Source organism: the organism of the source record quoted next, unplaced genomic scaffold, assembly GCF_019419815.1.
Source record: "Pyrus x bretschneideri cultivar Hongxiangsu unplaced genomic scaffold, Pyrus_bretschneideri_v1 Contig265, whole genome shotgun sequence".
NCBI lineage: Eukaryota > Viridiplantae > Streptophyta > Magnoliopsida > Rosales > Rosaceae > Pyrus > Pyrus x bretschneideri.
The window spans coordinates 605975-622371 of NW_025999574.1; the positions used below are offsets into that span (position 1 = coordinate 605975).

Sequence of the window (16397 nt, forward strand, 5' to 3'; positions counted from 1 at the left end):
GGTTTACTTGTTACCATGTGAATGCATACAGAGTTCGGTTTCATGGTTCTTATTTCAAATCCCTGTACTTTCAGGGCCAAGGTTGGACCCTTGCTTGCCTTGCCTTGCTTCCAAAAGCTTTAGATGATGTTGGGATTTATCATTTTGTCGTGTACAGTGGGACAATCTATTTCCAATTTTCATGGTGTACGACTATGTCACCAGCAAATGGTACAATTGTTTCCTATGTTTCTTTGATCTGGTTCTTTTCAGCTTTGCTGGGAACCAGGACACATCTTGTGCAAAGAACATGAACTTTTATAAGGTTTCCAGTTTGCTTGATGCAGTTTACCTGATCTTTTGTTCTATGAACTCTGTATTTTCTATCAATTTTCCGTATTGCTTGACATAAAAAGCTACGTTAGTATAGCACTATTTCCATGCACTTTCTGAATTTGCCCAGTAAACTTTCTGTATTTTTGTTTTATCTTAATGAACTCTGAAATGTTTATATGATCCATATCCATCTGTTTATTCGAGACTCCTTAACTGTCGGTACCTTGTGCAGTTCATTGACAACCTTACATGGCTCCGAATTTACCATATAAAACCCCTGTTTGGCATGCATTTATTTCCTTTTTAGTTTATGTACTTCGATGATAGTAATCTGAAGGCACTAATATTTCTGTTTTGATAGTGTCATGACATTACAAGCATATGATATGTTCAATTTAAAATAATAATTCTGATGCTATGAGCCTAAACTTCTGATGGTATTGAAATTGTCATATTTACAGGAGGTGATTCACGCAAGTAGAGAGAAGTGAAAGGAAAGAACTAAACTTCTTTGGATGATGAGCAGTAACTAGATTCTTGTTGTGCAATTGTTTATTTGGAATACGATTATGATAATTGCGTATTTGTTTGAAATTAGCAAGAAAGTTACTCTGTTCGCATACACAAACATAAATATTGGTATAACTTATACATGCAGTAATAGTTATGAAGATTCAACAGTAATATCATAAAGCTTTTCAAACATTGGCGTACCCAAGTTGGTTAAAGCAACGCTCTTTCTCTCTACACTTAAGTTCGAATGCTCATAGTTTCTCTTGAATTATGGCATAGAGCTTGCTCACAATGTTATTTTGGAACCGCGAAAACCCAGTACTCCATGGCATGTTCAACAACAACGAGCCAAGAACACTCCAATATCCAAATGCAAACCCTAGTCCCAAGCCCAGATCGAACCAACCGTCTTCTAGTAAAAGACCAATTCCTCCCTTTTTTTGATCACCCGATGAAACCGAACTCCCACCATGGTTTGTGCTGCACTTCTCCAGTGGAGGTCCACAAAGTTTATTGCCAAAGAAACTTGACCGATCAAGGCTCTGAAGTTGTGTGCTTTCCGGAATCTGTCCTGTCAGATAGTTGTAGGACAAGTTCAAATTGCTTAGAAATGTTAACTTTGACATGCTTGGAGAAATCTGACCTGTAAGTTTGTTCCTTGAGAAATCGAGAGATTCTAACCATCTCATATCACCAATATTTGAAGGGATGTTTCCAGCCAAAAGATTTCCTGATAAGTTGAATGATTGCAAACAGACGAGGATGGTCAGCTCTTTAGGGATCTCTCCAGATATAAAGTTGTCTGAAAGGTCCAAGCTTGTCACCAAATTAAGTATTTTGTTGTACTCCACCTCCCTACCTTTTCTCACCAAGATTACATTCTCTATGTAGTTGTACTGGAAAGAAGTTGAACCATCATCAAATGATACAGTGGAGAACAAAATGGGGTCTCTCGAGTTTGAAAAATTTGCCATGGCTGTGAAATTCTTGAAACATGTTGGTATTGCTCCGGAAAGGTGGTTGTCCGCGAGGTCCAGGATCTGGAGATTTCGGAGACTGCATAGTTCATGAGGAATGTTGTCGTGAAGCATGTTTGAACGGAGGTTGAGAATTCTCAAATATGAAAGGCTTTTACCAATCCATGTTGGTATGCTTCCAACAAATTCATTTCTGTGAAGGTCAAGAAGGGCCAAGTACTCACATTTTTGCAGGGAAATAGGTACTTCTCCAGATAAGCGATTATTGCGCAAATGCAACGATTGGAGGCGTCCTAAGTGCCCAACGGAGGCTGGAATGTTCCCACCCAAACTGTTGCTTTCTAAGTTGAGAACTGTCAAGTTTTGTAGATTGTCCAAACAGTCAGGAATTTCTCCATTGAGAAAATTGTCTTGAAGCTGAAGAATTTCAAGTTGTTTTGGCCCATCAGTCTTGTCACACAAGAAATGAAACAAAGTTCCGGAAAATGATGAGTTGGAAAGATCTAGTATAGTTATGTGGGAAGAAAATAGAGGTAATGAACCGTGGAACTGGTTAGAACCTAGGTTAATTACTTCTGAAAATCTAGAATCTATATTCGGAACTTTTCCATACAATTGATTGTAAGAGAGATCCAAAAGTTGTAATCCAGGGGAAGAAAAGTTCCAAAACCAGGTAGGAATGATACCTGAAAGAGATGTATTTGACAGGTTAAGAGCATACAGTTTTGTTTGAGTTTGAAGCCATGCAGGCAACTCTGATGGCTCTAGATGCCAAGAATTTAGAAACAAGGTGTATAATTGGAAGGGAGGAAGCCAATTTGGACTAGTTTTCAGAGTCAACGAATTTTCGCTCGCATAAAAGTATTTCAGTTTTGTAAGATTGGTGAAATGAACTTCGGAGACAACACCCTCTAATTGATTGTTACCAATGTTCAAAACTTCTAAGCATGACAGATTTCCCAAGGACACTGGAATTGGACCTGATATTGAATTACTTGAAAAGTCAAGCGAGCCTAAATTTTTGAAGTTACCAAGCTGAGACAGATGACCTGAAAGATTATTATCTGATAGACCTAAAAACTCAATGCGACTTGAACTGCACGCAGACAAGCTTTCAAATATTTCTGAAATGCTTCCGCTGAAATTGTTCCTCGAAAATTCGAGAAACATTAGCTTACAAAGGTTTCCCAATGAGTTTGGGATTTTCCCATCAAGTTGGTTGTCTGATGTGTCAAGATGGACAAGGGCTGTTAAGTTTCCAATGGAACTTGAAATTTCACCATGAAAGTTATTTTCTGAAAGAAGTAGTGTTTCAAGATTGCTAAAAGTATACAACCATTTGGGAATTATAGAACTGATAGAGTTGTAATCGAGATTAAGAACTCGAAGACTAGTCATGTTCGAAATTCCGCCTGGTAGGACACCTAGATCACATTCAGACATATGTAGTTCTACCAGCTGAGAGGGAAGTGTGCTTGTCCCCTGCAACCAATGTGATACTTTGCTAAGATCTATAGCAGCAATATCCAGGTGTTGCAAATGAGAAAGGCCAGAAATCCATTGAAGGTTCTCAACTACAAAATTGTTATCAAACAGAGCAAGAGTGCGAAGACTCGAGAGGTTTCCTAGTTGAGGAGGAATTGTTCCTCCAAACCTTGCTTCTGAAAGGTTGAGATATCTTAAACTTTTCAACGAACCTAAGAAGCTAGGAATCTGTTTTCCTTCAAAATCATTTCCGTATAGGTCCAGGTAGCTAAGATGCTTTAAATTGAGCAGAGAAGGATTTAACTTACCACCCAAGCACAAACTCTCACTTGAAAATTCATCATCTGCATAATAATTCCCAAGGTGGAGCTCGCAGACATGACCGGTTTTCTTATCGCAGATAACTCCAGTCCAGTTGCAGCAGTCTCCTTCGCTGCCAACCCAAGATGAAAGCCGGTTTGAAGGATCCTTGAGGTCTTGCTTCAACATCAAAAGTGATTGTCTCTCATATTCCTTGCAAGGCGCACTGATCAGATTGCCATTGCATGAGCAAATGCTAATAGTTATTACAATGCTTAGAAATCTGAGAAGTGAAACAACTCTCATGGGATTATCCATATGGTTTTTTTTTTTTAATATAAACTATATATCAAGTCTTTGGGGTGAGTGGGGAATGAGTAATTTGTAGTGCTTTCATCTAGTTATATACTAGTTATATATAACATATTATTGAGGAGAGGAGGTCCAATTGTGGCCTACTCAATACAATATGTTGAAAGATAATACCAGCGTCAGTAAGCATGTCACGCTCAAGAGCAGTGCCAGGAAATTTCCTAAGGGCCGTGCTGCATGTGGTACTTGGCATGATTGCACTCATAAGGGTTGCAAGACTAATACAGTGTCGGTCAAGCAATAGACAAAGTCACGATTGCTTATCAAAGAGCTGCTATTTTGTCTACATCCATCTCCACATCATGGTAGACCAACGCGTTACTGACTAGTTCTTAGGTCAGTCAAGAAGAAAAAGACGAAATGGAAAAAGAAAAGTGTGACATGCCTTTTTCATCACATTCAGACCTAATTTTCCACGCACAAAGATGGTCCTTGGTCCAACCCCGAAGAAAACTAGTGTGGTTTTAAACTTTTAATTAGGGTAGAATTTTTTTTTATATTTTTGTTTAATGTTTGCTCAAAATCTTCCTGGCTTCAGAAATCAGGGCTAGTAGTTTTCAGATAATCTTAGGCGGTGTATCGTATATAGAGTTCGATGGATTTTTACAGAATTATGAATATATGAATTTTGAGCTTGATCCATGTGGAATTTAACTGAATTCTATTTGGATTATAATGGAGTTTTTGAGACTTTTATCAGAAAGTTTAATAGAATTTGTGGATTGTCACAGATATTTTAACGACTAATTTATAAATAAGCATTGCTGTTTTTCAAATTTTCATTATTTGAACCGGTGATTATTACCATGACAAAGTGGTCATATGACGTGGTGGCACCAACAAAACTGGTGCAAGTGCCATGTGGTGATGGTCAGCAAGATAGTGATAGTATAGGTGTTGTCTTAAGTGGCTGCAATAGTAGGGGTGGTGATTGTGGTGGGCAACATGGTATTGGGGTGGTGGAGGAATGGGGATGGGGCATGGTGATGGTAGTGGTAGAGAGAAGTGAAGGGAAAGAGCTCCACAACAAGGAGGTGTATTTGGTCGTGCAAGGTTACTTACTGGACAAAGTTTGCGATATCTAACACTCAATTCGACACATCTGAAATATAGTGAAATATGATTTTCACAATTGAGTTAGGATTTGTGGTTATCTCAGTTGTAAAATAAGCATGCTAAGTTGAATTGAACTTAATTGAAGTATGCAACACCAACAGTGTCAACATTGGGAAAAGAACATGTCAAATGAACATCACTGGTGTCGCAAGCCATCTCAGCTGCCATGTTAATATGTAACATTATATCTTGCATCTCTTTTTCCTGGTGTCTGTGTGGTGCTGTATTAATGGTAATTTTGCTATGAGGGATATAAAAACTTTAAGTTACGTGTGTTAATGGTAACTAGCAAACGATGCCAGTGCGGTGATGCGGGAATGAAAACCGTACAATTTTTTTTGTATTTAGTATTATTTATACATAAAGGATAATACTTGATGTGTACATACTATTTACACTATTTACATACAAAAGATTTGATGGATAATGCTATTGATAATCTCACTATATATGCGGATAATCACGCTATTTTACTCTACCATAACCAAACTGTGTAGTTCTAACGAATCTTAAGTCGTCAATTAATCTCTAAAGGACAATGTCTCTATTAATTAGCTGTCGGAGTTCCCTGAATGGCTTTCCCCCACCACCTGGTTTCATGGATTGGCAGAAGTCATGGTTCCAGATCTCCACTTAAACAATTTGCAGACACATCAAATCTCAGAAAGTTTGAACAAAATCTACAAATTAACTTGTACTATTTATCACATGTGAAGATTGGTAGACAATGAAATGAATAATATGTAAATAAAAATTGAAAGTGATTGATAGCCAAACACTGAACTCACCACAACATGTTTGAGTTCTACAAAGGTTTAAGAGCTTACATAGAAAAAGACCGATGTCAACTGGAACAAGGTCTGCTGCTTCTTTTGATCTCCTTATTTTTTTTTATGTCGTTTTGTTGGCCTTAAAAATTGCTTAAACTACGTGGCGGGCAGGCCCTTCGGTTGTCTCCAAAGTATTTAGCACTTTGAAAATGCCTTTTGCTCTCCAACCTAGTGTATAACATAAAAATATGTACGGCAACGCATGTGGGTTTCGGACATCGAATTTGGAAATTCGAGTCCCGTTTTCAATAATTTTAGTAGTAATCGATTAGGTTGCTAAATAAAGGTTATGGAACTTTGGCTGTGAATGAATAGAATTGGTTGGTGGATATTGGTAATTGTGGTTTCTTATTAGAAAGACAAAATTAAATTGAATAGGGAATTTCGAATAGCTTGATTCTATCTTTCGGTACATAGGCGGTCTAACAAAGGTTAGATGCAGTCATGAAACAAACAAAAAAAATTATTTGCGTTTTGGCCATGTCATGTACAAGTATTGGTGACGCCATGTGTCGATCTTGGACATATCTCGGGATCGGCACATGACAATATCGAATGTGTACAATTGAAAAATGTAAATTATTGGTCTAATTTTCATCTTCTTTTTTTTTTTTTTTTTATATTTTTTATTGGTTCATGTTTGTCTTACATTATAGTAATGGAAGAGAGATTTTTCAGTGTAATCGGAACATGGAGTGGTACACTACGTATCACTATACAAAATGGTGGGATATATGTGTTAAAAAGTTAATGATCTAAAAATTAAAATTTTCCACCATTTATATAAAAACACATGATGTACCACCCGTGTTCTGGTCACAAATGAAAAATTTATCGTAAAAGAATATTTTGAGATAAAGTTCATGCAACAGATTGGACCCAAGTGAAAATCTGAAAAGATAAATTTAAAGTTTTCCTAAGTTTTAAGAAACTTTAGGATTTTAGATAACTTTCTCTCTTTCCTTCTTCCACAAGGAATTGTTCTAATTATTTATTTTTTTGGTCGAGTTCTTTATTAATTAGTTTTCCGATTCCTACTGGTATTCCAATTCGTAGACGATTTTACATTTGCTTCCTATATAAAGGGTTTTAGGGTTAATATAGGGTTGTTTTATCTTTTGCAGCTGCACCAAAACTATGGCGGCTATGGCGATCTCTATGAGTCAGAGGAGGCTGGCGACCGAAGATGGCTGTAAAAACAGCGGGCCGAATTCACGTCGTCACTATTTGGGACACGATGATGAAACTCATGGAGTTTACATGCCCCCATTCAAGTTGTCCCGTATGATGAAACAAGTCGATGATAAGAGAAGCGTTGAGTATCAGCGGTTGACGTGGGACGCCCTCAGAAAGAGTATCAACGGCCTTGCCAACAAGTTGAATGTCACCAACATCAAGTATATAATCCCGGAAATTTTCACCGAGAATCTGATTCGCGGACGTGGTCTATTCTGCCAATCCTGCATGAAATCACAGACGGCGTCGCCCTGGTTCACTAATGTGCTTGCAGCATTGGTAGCTGTTGTCAACACAAAGTTTCCTGAGGTTGGTCAGCTTTTATTGGGAAGACTCGTCTTACAATTTCAGAGGGCTTTTGATCTAAAAGACAAGCCTCAGCTACAATTTCAGTGAGCTTTTCATCGAAAAGACAAGCTTCGGCTACTAGCCGCTGCGAAGTTCATAGCGCATCTGGTGAATCAGCAGGTGGCTCACGAGATTATAGCTTTGGAATTGCTCACTTTTCTGTTGGACAATCTTACAGACTTCAAGGTTGAAGTTGCCGTTGTCTTTGTGACTGAATGTGGATCAATGCTTCGGGACCTTTCGCCTAAAGGCCTCTATTTTATCTTTGAGCGCTTTCGTGGAATTCTTTACCAGGCAAACATAGAGAGAAGAATTCTGTATTTGATCGAAAACTTGTTCGCTAAGCAACGGGCCAAGTTTCAGGGTCACCCGGCTTTTCTTCCCGAGCTGGACTTAGTAGAGCAAGAAGATCAGTTGACGCATGAGATTTCTCTTCGAGATGAGATTGATCCACAGACTAGCCTTGATCTCTTTCAGCCCGATCCTGATTACCTCGAGAGCGAAAAGCGGTACAAAGAACTCAAGAAAACCATTCTAGGTGACGAGTCTGAAGATGAAGAAGCCAGTACGTATGATGCAGTTGATGCAGTTTCGGATAGTGAGGATGATGAAGAGGAAGAGGAAGAGGATGAGCAGCAGCAGATGGAAATAAGTGACCAGACACAGACTAATCTCGTAAATCTTCGAAGAACAATCTATCTTACAAGCATGTCCGGTTTATGTTTCGAGGAGGTGGGACATAAGCTGATGGAGATTAAGCTTGAGCCTGGCCAAGAGATGGAAGTATGCATCATGCTTCTGGAATGCTGCAGTCAGGAGAGAACCTACAGCCGCTATTATGGTCTCTTGGGGCAGAGGTTCTATTTGATCAACAAAGTCTACCAACAAAACTTCGAGAAGTGCTTTGTGCAGCAGTATTCCATGATCCACTGTCTTGAAACAAATAGTCTACGTAATGTTGCGAAGTTTTTTGCGCATTTACTCAGCTCAGACGCCCTCCCCTGGCATGTGCTGACCTATATACGCCTGACGGAAGAGGACACCACTTCATCTTCTCGGATTTTCCTCAAGTTCCTTATCCAGGAATTGTCACAGCATCTTGGCATTCGATTGCTGAATGAGCGACTCAATGATCCTGCAATGCAGATGCAGGGCTGTTATGATTCTATTTTCCCAAAGGATAATCCCAAGAACACCCGCTTTGCCATTAACTTTTTCACATCCATTGGGCTGGGCGGCGTCACTGAGAACCTGCGCGAGTACTTGAAGCAGATGCCCCGGCTCATATTGCAAGAACAAAATCAAGCGTCAGATGAAGATGAACATGAGAGTGCTAGTTCTGAGTCTGATGAAAGTGAAAGTGATAGGAACAAACGACACAACAAGCACAAGCCTATGCGACAGAGTGAAAGGCACGAAAGACACGAGCAGCACAAGCGTAGCAGCGGAAGTGAAAGGCTCAAAAAACACAAACGATGAAACGAACCGTTGTTCGAAAAAGAAGAAAATAGAATTGAGTTTTCTTGTTGTCCAAGTTAAGTGTTTCCTTAACCCTAAACCGTTATTTCAGTTTATTTTTACACTAGAGATTTCAGTTCAATTTTCCACAGGTATATAACCTGTTACGAAACTAATATTCATCTATTACAAGGGGGAAATTGTTATTGGTACTCTAAAATTCTCATTTTGTACTCCAAACTTTCTATAATTAAAAAGAAAAATATATTTGTGAGAATTGCAAGAAGTGTCAACATCAATGACTACAATAGATTAACGGTGAGTACAACTTGATAGACACAATCAGTGTATTGCCGGTTGTCACTAAGAGAAACGGCAACTACTAGCACGCGGCGGTCAACTTCGATGATATTAACTTCGAAGTTGGTAATTACGCCTGCTTCACGGGCGTCAAACAAGAACTAGAAAACGACCAGGAAGGGCGGAAGTTTTGTCGATGCGCTTCACTAGTTCCATTGATATGTAATTTCCAGGACATTGATGCGACCGAACAAGTTTCTTGAGTGCCTGTTGTCTACCTGCCCAGTTCTGGAACTCAGACTGGGGAGTGCTTTGACAGTGTCACACTTTAAAACACCGACTTCAAGGTCTCAGACGGTTCTTTGCAAAACCAGCTTGGATCAGATTCACAGGATGTTAAATTTGAATGACCAAAAAACACACTTTCCTCTCAACAGAAAAAAAGATTCCTACACCCTGGGAATAAACTGAATATAATTGCAAATATATACTGGACTGGACGCAACAATTAAACCATCGATATGGTGGTCCGAAACAATTTTAAAGCAAAAGTTATATCCATCGGTTGAAGATATAATGTAAGTCTACAACATGCTGAACAGGAACACAAAACCAAACTCCGATATTCAAAAATTCAAATACAAGGCGTCACTCCCAAAAAAACCTCCCCCAGTTTATCATTGGAGAAGTCTGACATGTGTTATCTTCACTGCAAGCAATTCTCTCAGCAGCACGTAACTTAAAACTCCACATATGCTTTGACTGCAGAAAGCCTTTCTGCAATCACTCTAGTTCCTTGTCAAGCAAAGTATAGAAGGATCACCTTCCAAGCCGGCTTAATTTTTCATTGCCAACGTTTGAGAGCGGAGTTATGACCTATTGATATACAAGAGATGAAATAGAAATGAGATAACGCTGTAGAATCAGAATACATAATTTGGGTATAGTGATATGATTTTAGCCATCTGCAAAGCCAGGGTTTTATCACATAGAAATACTTGCAAGAGAACAATGTAACTGTAGTGCAAATGGCTGAAGCAAGGTTGATCTCCACAGGGACTGATGCCCTTACTATCAATATCAGCAAAAAGAAGAGGAGTTTGCTCGTAATCAACCAAAATCTTGCAATGAAGAAACCAAGTATGCATACTAATGAATAACGCCAAGGATGCAATGATTAGTCTCAAAACCCTAAAAAACAAAACATTGCATCCAGACCCGAGTTGAACATTGCACAAAATAAAATCGAACTATTACCAAAATTGACATTATACTTCAAACACAAACTCATTTAGACACACCTAACAAAGGATGAACAAGACTTATTTCATTAATAACATATATATACCAGTGCAACATGATGTGACACATTACAAATTTTCACTAAAAAAGCTAATAAAACATATCTACACCAACGTGACACATAACATGCCTCAAACCCCAAAACAAAATTGCCTCAAGATAGCACACAATGTGGCACATCAAAGATCTGTAAACAGTTTTTGTTATTTTTATTATTGGTTCTTCCAATCTGGTTTGTGAGATTACGGGGTGGGGTAAGAAACAATTAAATCCTCACCTCCAGTAGAGGGTTTATCTTATATAAAGTAATTTTCCCCTCCATCGACCAGCAAACAAGTGCAGCACTAAATAATGATTGCAAAATTATAACTGAAAAAATAAAGTACAATTTGGTTTTCAATGTGTGTTGTAATTTGCAAATGTGTGAAATAAATTATGAATGAGTTGAAAGTCCTTTATGTAAACTGCAAATATGTATCAGCAAGTTTATAATTACCGGGTCAAGAAGATGGCAGTTGGGCTTCCAGGGGATGGCGGATTCTGCTCTATTAATTTAACAAGTGAACCAGCTTTAGCAAGAGCATCAGGGTCGGTACCAGACAGAACTTCTACTTCTTCAAGCTCGACTTGTCCCTTAGTGTCCACCTTCACTTGTCTCTTAATTAAGTCCAAGTTCTCTTGAAGGACCTCAATCTCTCCAAATGGTAGCTTCAAGTCTAAGGCATGGGCCCCAAGAGTAACCGCCTCATCCTTTTTGAACCTCAAAAAAGGCATACAAAGCTTTTGGGTTTGTCTAAAATCTTTACTCTGACCAACTGAACTTCTTTGCAAAGCCTCCAGAATTACCTTGTCTGAAGCAAAAGTGTGAGTATCTCGGTCAAAGTTACTTTGTAGTATCCTCAAACACTCCGCCTTCCATCCATCGAATTGCTCATTTACATATATCAAACCAATCAACCTTTTGGTTTCCATCGAGGTTTTAACTGGAGGACCCTTCTTATTGGCTTTTGTTGAGCCTGAAGTTTGCTTTTCAAGAAGCTTCCTCATAACAACAATGGAATGTTGCAAATACTTGTTGGCACTCTGGAGGATCAGATCTGGAGAATCAGCCACAGGCCATCCTGCATTAACCACAAACCCTTCCTTCTTTAAAAGTTCCCTCCATACATATTCGGCATAGTGCGGACAGATTGGGGTAATGAGACGTGTCTGCACATCCATAAAACGCCACAGCAATTCATGGTTCATGCCCCCAGAACCACATGAAAGCCTGTACTCATCCCTAGAAGCCTGAAGATCGTAAAACCCAGTCTTGAGCGCATCTCGGAACATGTAATCCCGGTAATTCTGCTCAGTCCTGTTCACAGCAATATTTATCTCATTCAAAAAGACCCTGTCAGCATAAGTAGAAGGAGGACCTATTCTCAAAGAGGATTCTGCAGCTAAAACTTCTTCCATCCATGCGATCTCTTTAGTTAGCTTTAGAATAGCAGCATTTGCAGTCTCAAATACGAAATTTGCATCATCAACACCATCTCCAGCATCAGCCAATGAGAATCGCGTGGCATCAGCAGAAAATTCCTCAATTGCCTGGCGAATGGTCCTAAAGTTCCCTGTAGACTTAGACATCTTCTCAGCATTTAACATGATGTGCCCATTGCATCTAAATCCACGAGGCCAATGCTTCTTGCGCATAATTGCCGTGTGGTTGTAAATGCAGAAGGTTAAATGATTTTGGATTAGATCCTTGCCAGACACTCGAAGATCAAAAGGATACCAATACTCAAATTCCTGCTTCATCTTATTAAGATTGGATGACGAGATGTCAGATGATTCAGGATATGGGCCATCACAGAAAATATACTCCCAGACCTCATCAGTCATTTGTTCAGGTTTAATTACAGATTTGCTGGAACCATACATGTCTCCATTGTGTAAAATGTGAGCAATAGTGTAATAAGCCATGTAAATAGTTGAATCAGACAACGACTCAACTACAAACTCTTCATCCCAGGGAATACGAGTCCCAAGACCAAACGATCGTGAACAAGCCCATTGATTCAACCAACCCAATGTGTGTTCAAATCCATGTCTTGTCTCGTCATGATACAAATTCATGCTGGACAAGCACTCCTCAGCCAGTTTTTTCCATTCGGGTTCCCCATATGTGATATACCATTGATCTGTGAGAGCCACAACACATTCATCACCTGATCGTGACACCACCCGCTTCTCAGGTTCACTATATACAATTGCTTCATTTGCCTCTATGAGCTTGCTCCTTATCAACGGTTTTGCCTCCTGGACTTTCCATCCTTCGAATTCACCCACAATAAGTGTTCCTTCAGTGAATCCTTTCAGGTATGTCAGCCTCTTGGCTTCTGCTAGCTTCTCTTTCTCATTCTGGCTCTTGATTTTTAGATCTGCACAGACCTTTTCCGCAGCTTTATTTCCAAATTCAGGAATATTGATAATTGGAATAATCTCAAAGGGCATGACCCACTCATCCTTCACGCCATATTTTGCTCTAAGAGCGGGTTTGGCTTTTAAATCATGTAAGGCCATATAATCATCAGGAGAATCAGCAGGCACACTGGTCACAATCCCAGTACCTTTGTCTGTCAGGACAGTCAACATAGGAAGAGTGTAAATAATCTGATTGATTGCACGTGGTGACTTCAATGGAAGGCCAATCAAATCACGGCCCGTGAGCTTCACCAAACAGGTAGGTTTCTCTGGGACCCTAGAATACTTCTGATAGGCAAGATTAAGTGCTGCTCTCTGCGTTAGAATAAGTACCTCTGTTTCATTGATTTCAAAGGCTCCATATTTCCCATCAGGCAATACCCATGCATTTGTTTGTCCATACATGGTCTCAGGTCTCAGTGTTGCTGCAGCAAGGAACACTTTCCTTCCCTCCAACACTTTCAGTTTAGATGGGAAAGGTGCAACCACCTCCATTTTGATGAGGATGTATTCCTGGGGCTGAACACCTTCGCCACTTGCCCTATCATGATCTGCACATGGCTGCCCATCCAATGGAGAGTAAATTGTGTAACGGACATCTTTCACAATCTTGCCCATGGATTTTAATTTCCTCACCTGCCACCTCACAAAGGCATCAAAAACTGGGTTCATGTCTGTAGTAATAAATGACCGCCTCCAATCACATCCCAATCCAAAAGCCTTGAGGTCTTCCACTGCCAATGGAGGAAAGAATGTCAACCAGTTGTATGGATTTTGGAATTTGGATATCTCGCTATCGGAGAGGCCAAAACTACGCATGATTTCCCATTGGTATGCTTGTCCACCTGATTTTGATGCAGCCTTTGACTTCTTTCCCTTGAACTTATCTGGAGGTGCTCCACTATTTGCACCTTCTGTTTCTGCTTCAACTTCCTGACTCCCCTGTTCCACTTCTTTTGGAAAAACTGGAGGGTCGCCAAACAGTTGAATCTCTCTCGCAAGTTTATCAGCCGACGCTTTGATAGGCATGCCAGTGCAATGGAAAGCAAACGGCAAAAGCACATTGGCACCTCTTAACCTATGGTAAGCTGCAGCAAACTCTAGCTTGGAGAGTGAGAATGCATGTCCAAGATGCAAAAAACCATTCATGTACGGAAATGGAAAGTTTCCAAAGAACTTCTCCCCAGGTTCGGGAGGCTTTTCGCAAGATTCAGCTCTGAAAACATCCTTCTCTTCCCACCAGCTTCGAACCTTTGTCTCAATCTCGAGGAGGTGGTCTCTCCTGGCGAAGCTCCTACCACCACCTTCAGCCGCCATTTCAGTAATCTTACAGAAACTGCAAAAAGTGAAATGTTTTACATAAGCAAACCAGCGTTCCAAAGGCATTATTACCTCAAATAAAAATCCAAGTAAAACATCCAAATTAAAATTAACCCCTTAGAGTGAATGAAAAGGCAACATGGTTGTAGCACAATTTAAAAAAAAAAAAAAAAAAAAAAAAAAGCAAAGAATTATTATTATTATAGAGGATTAAAAGCCAAGCAAGTCCGCACTGGTTATTCACATAATTCGAAGGTAAATTTCAGCTAGATAAAAACCAGTTATCACCACTACATACATACACAGTGTTTAAAAGTTCTTCGATATGGTTGATGTTTCAAAAAATCAGAGGAAGAACTGAAAGGGAGTGGAATCTAAACTTCATCCATATTGGAGAAATTCTTCAATTTCGGCTAAAATCGACAGATTTCGTCAATATTTCCAACATCAGTTAAATCTCGGAGAAACACTTATATGTCGTGTTTGACATTCCTCAAATTTCATTTTAAATTTCAAACGTTTTTGAGTAAATTTCCATCATTTTGCAACCCATATTGATATCGATATATCCATCTATATTTCCACAAATTTGCATATCGATATTTCCATCAATATCGGTATTTAAATACTGTGCAAACATACATACGTACATATTCACATGTATGCACTTACACTAACCAAATCAAAGAATCAGAGAAATCCAAATTCCATCTTAACAAATAGATACTAAAAACTAAAACATCAAATTTAATCGGAAATTGTAGCAGTTGCGTTCAGAAACTCAAATTTTCCAAATAAAAATAAAAATCTTCACTTTAACCCCTATTCATTCTGATCAGTAAATTAAGTCATTGAGAAAAAAAAATCAGTAAATTAATTCGACATGAGCAATTTGTAAAGAACAAATCTTTACTATTCAATCACAGAATGCATAGATCGATAAGCTCGAGTAAAACTCAAATAAAAATATTTGAAACCGAAAAAATTAGAAGAAACAAACCAGTGAGAAATATACCTCCGGTTCAAGATTGAACAGGGCAGGGCATTACATGAAAGTTTGCGCGCGTTTTCTCGAGCTAGACGAAAAGCCAGGGGAGAGATTAGGGTTTCTGCTTCTTTGGGGACGATAACGATGTGTTAAAAGCGGAAGAAGGAAGGAGGAGAAGGAAAGGAGAACTTAGGAAGAAGATGAGGACTGAGGAGTAAATTAGGGTTTTGGGGACTCGGACTTTAACTGGGCCACGTGGCAGGTTCTGAGATTCGGCTTATTTTGGAAAATTGAGTTTAATAGCTCTTTACAACGAATCTTGTTAAAATTCAATTTCTTTTTTCTCAAAAAAAAAAAAAAAAATCAATTTCTTTTTTTCGACGAAATTACAAGTTAAATTGCTCTTAATTTTTAGGGTAGTGATATTCACACATTTATTTTTATCTTTCACATATCATTTTAAATTTCTGGCATTTGAATTAAATAAATTGAACTATACCCCACATACTTAATAAAACTCACCTTTACTTTTTAAACTAAAATTTATCTTAATACATCCCACATTTTTTCCAATACTACCCTCACAAGCAACGTACACAATAATAAGACACCTAACGCTCAAACTCTTCATCAACATCTGGGTTTATGTCAATGGAGTGTTTAGTTTTTTGTCAATTAGAGATTTTAGATTTCATATTTGAAGAAATTGGATCAAAAGCATCGAATGCAAACCAAGTTCTGCAAAAAAATAGAATAGAGCCATTGCAATCTTAGCAAGTGAATTCAAAAGGTTGTTCAAGATAATTTCGGAAGTGTTCATCATCAATTCATCATCAAGCCATCACATTGAAAGACTATTTCTTCTATTGGCTTGAGTAAGGAGAAATAATTTGACAAGTTGCCCTAAGTTGCTTCATGAGGTTTTCAATATTTGTTTTTTGTATACGCTCAACAGACAATAGCAAACTCCACCATATCAAAAGCAAACCCGTTCAATTTTCTCTAAAGAGATTTTTGCCAATCGAATGAAATATTATAAAGACAAACTGATATTTGATAAATGACATTGCA

At 38.7% G+C, this 16397-nt stretch overlaps 4 protein-coding genes across 4 annotated transcripts; 2 read left to right on the forward strand and 2 right to left on the reverse strand.

Annotated features, from left to right (window-relative positions):
• Positions 1-882: 882 nt before the first annotated feature.
• On the reverse strand, positions 883-3989 carry LOC103945015 (receptor-like protein EIX1). The gene has a single exon (XM_018646906.2). The coding sequence runs from the start codon at positions 3906-3908 to the stop codon at positions 1080-1082; it is 2829 nt and encodes a 942-aa protein (XP_018502422.2). The 5' UTR covers positions 3909-3989; the 3' UTR covers positions 883-1079.
• A 2638-nt stretch (positions 3990-6627) lies between these two features.
• Positions 6628-9904, forward strand: LOC103945043 (pre-mRNA-splicing factor cwc22-like). Its single transcript, XM_009355545.3, has one exon. The coding sequence runs from the start codon at positions 7046-7048 to the stop codon at positions 7538-7540; it is 495 nt and encodes a 164-aa protein (XP_009353820.2). The 5' UTR covers positions 6628-7045; the 3' UTR covers positions 7541-9904.
• On the forward strand, positions 7718-8971 carry LOC125478770 (pre-mRNA-splicing factor CWC22 homolog). Its single transcript, XM_048587342.1, has one exon. It carries the CDS (start codon positions 7718-7720, stop codon positions 8969-8971), a length of 1254 nt encoding a protein of 417 aa, XP_048443299.1.
• On the reverse strand, positions 9759-15566 carry LOC103945014 (leucine--tRNA ligase, cytoplasmic). The gene is made up of 3 exons (XM_009355521.3): positions 15354-15566; positions 11049-14354; positions 9759-10126 (listed from the first exon to the last, which is right to left on the reverse strand). Exons 2-3 carry the CDS (start codon positions 14333-14335, stop codon positions 10120-10122), a joined length of 3294 nt encoding a protein of 1097 aa, XP_009353796.2. The 5' UTR covers positions 14336-14354; positions 15354-15566; the 3' UTR covers positions 9759-10119.
• Positions 15567-16397: the final 831 nt, after the last annotated feature.

Excerpts from the sequence above, each read along its gene's own strand:
- LOC103945015 (XM_018646906.2), bottom strand. The coding sequence starts at position 3,908 with ATGGATAATCCCATGAGAGTTGTTTCACTTCTCAGATTTCTAAGCATT.
- LOC103945043 (XM_009355545.3), top strand. The coding sequence starts at position 7,046 with ATGGCGGCTATGGCGATCTCTATGAGTCAGAGGAGGCTGGCGACCGAA.
- LOC125478770 (XM_048587342.1), top strand. The coding sequence starts at position 7,718 with ATGCTTCGGGACCTTTCGCCTAAAGGCCTCTATTTTATCTTTGAGCGC.
- LOC103945014 (XM_009355521.3), bottom strand. The coding sequence starts at position 14,335 with ATGGCGGCTGAAGGTGGTGGTAGGAGCTTCGCCAGGAGAGACCACCTC.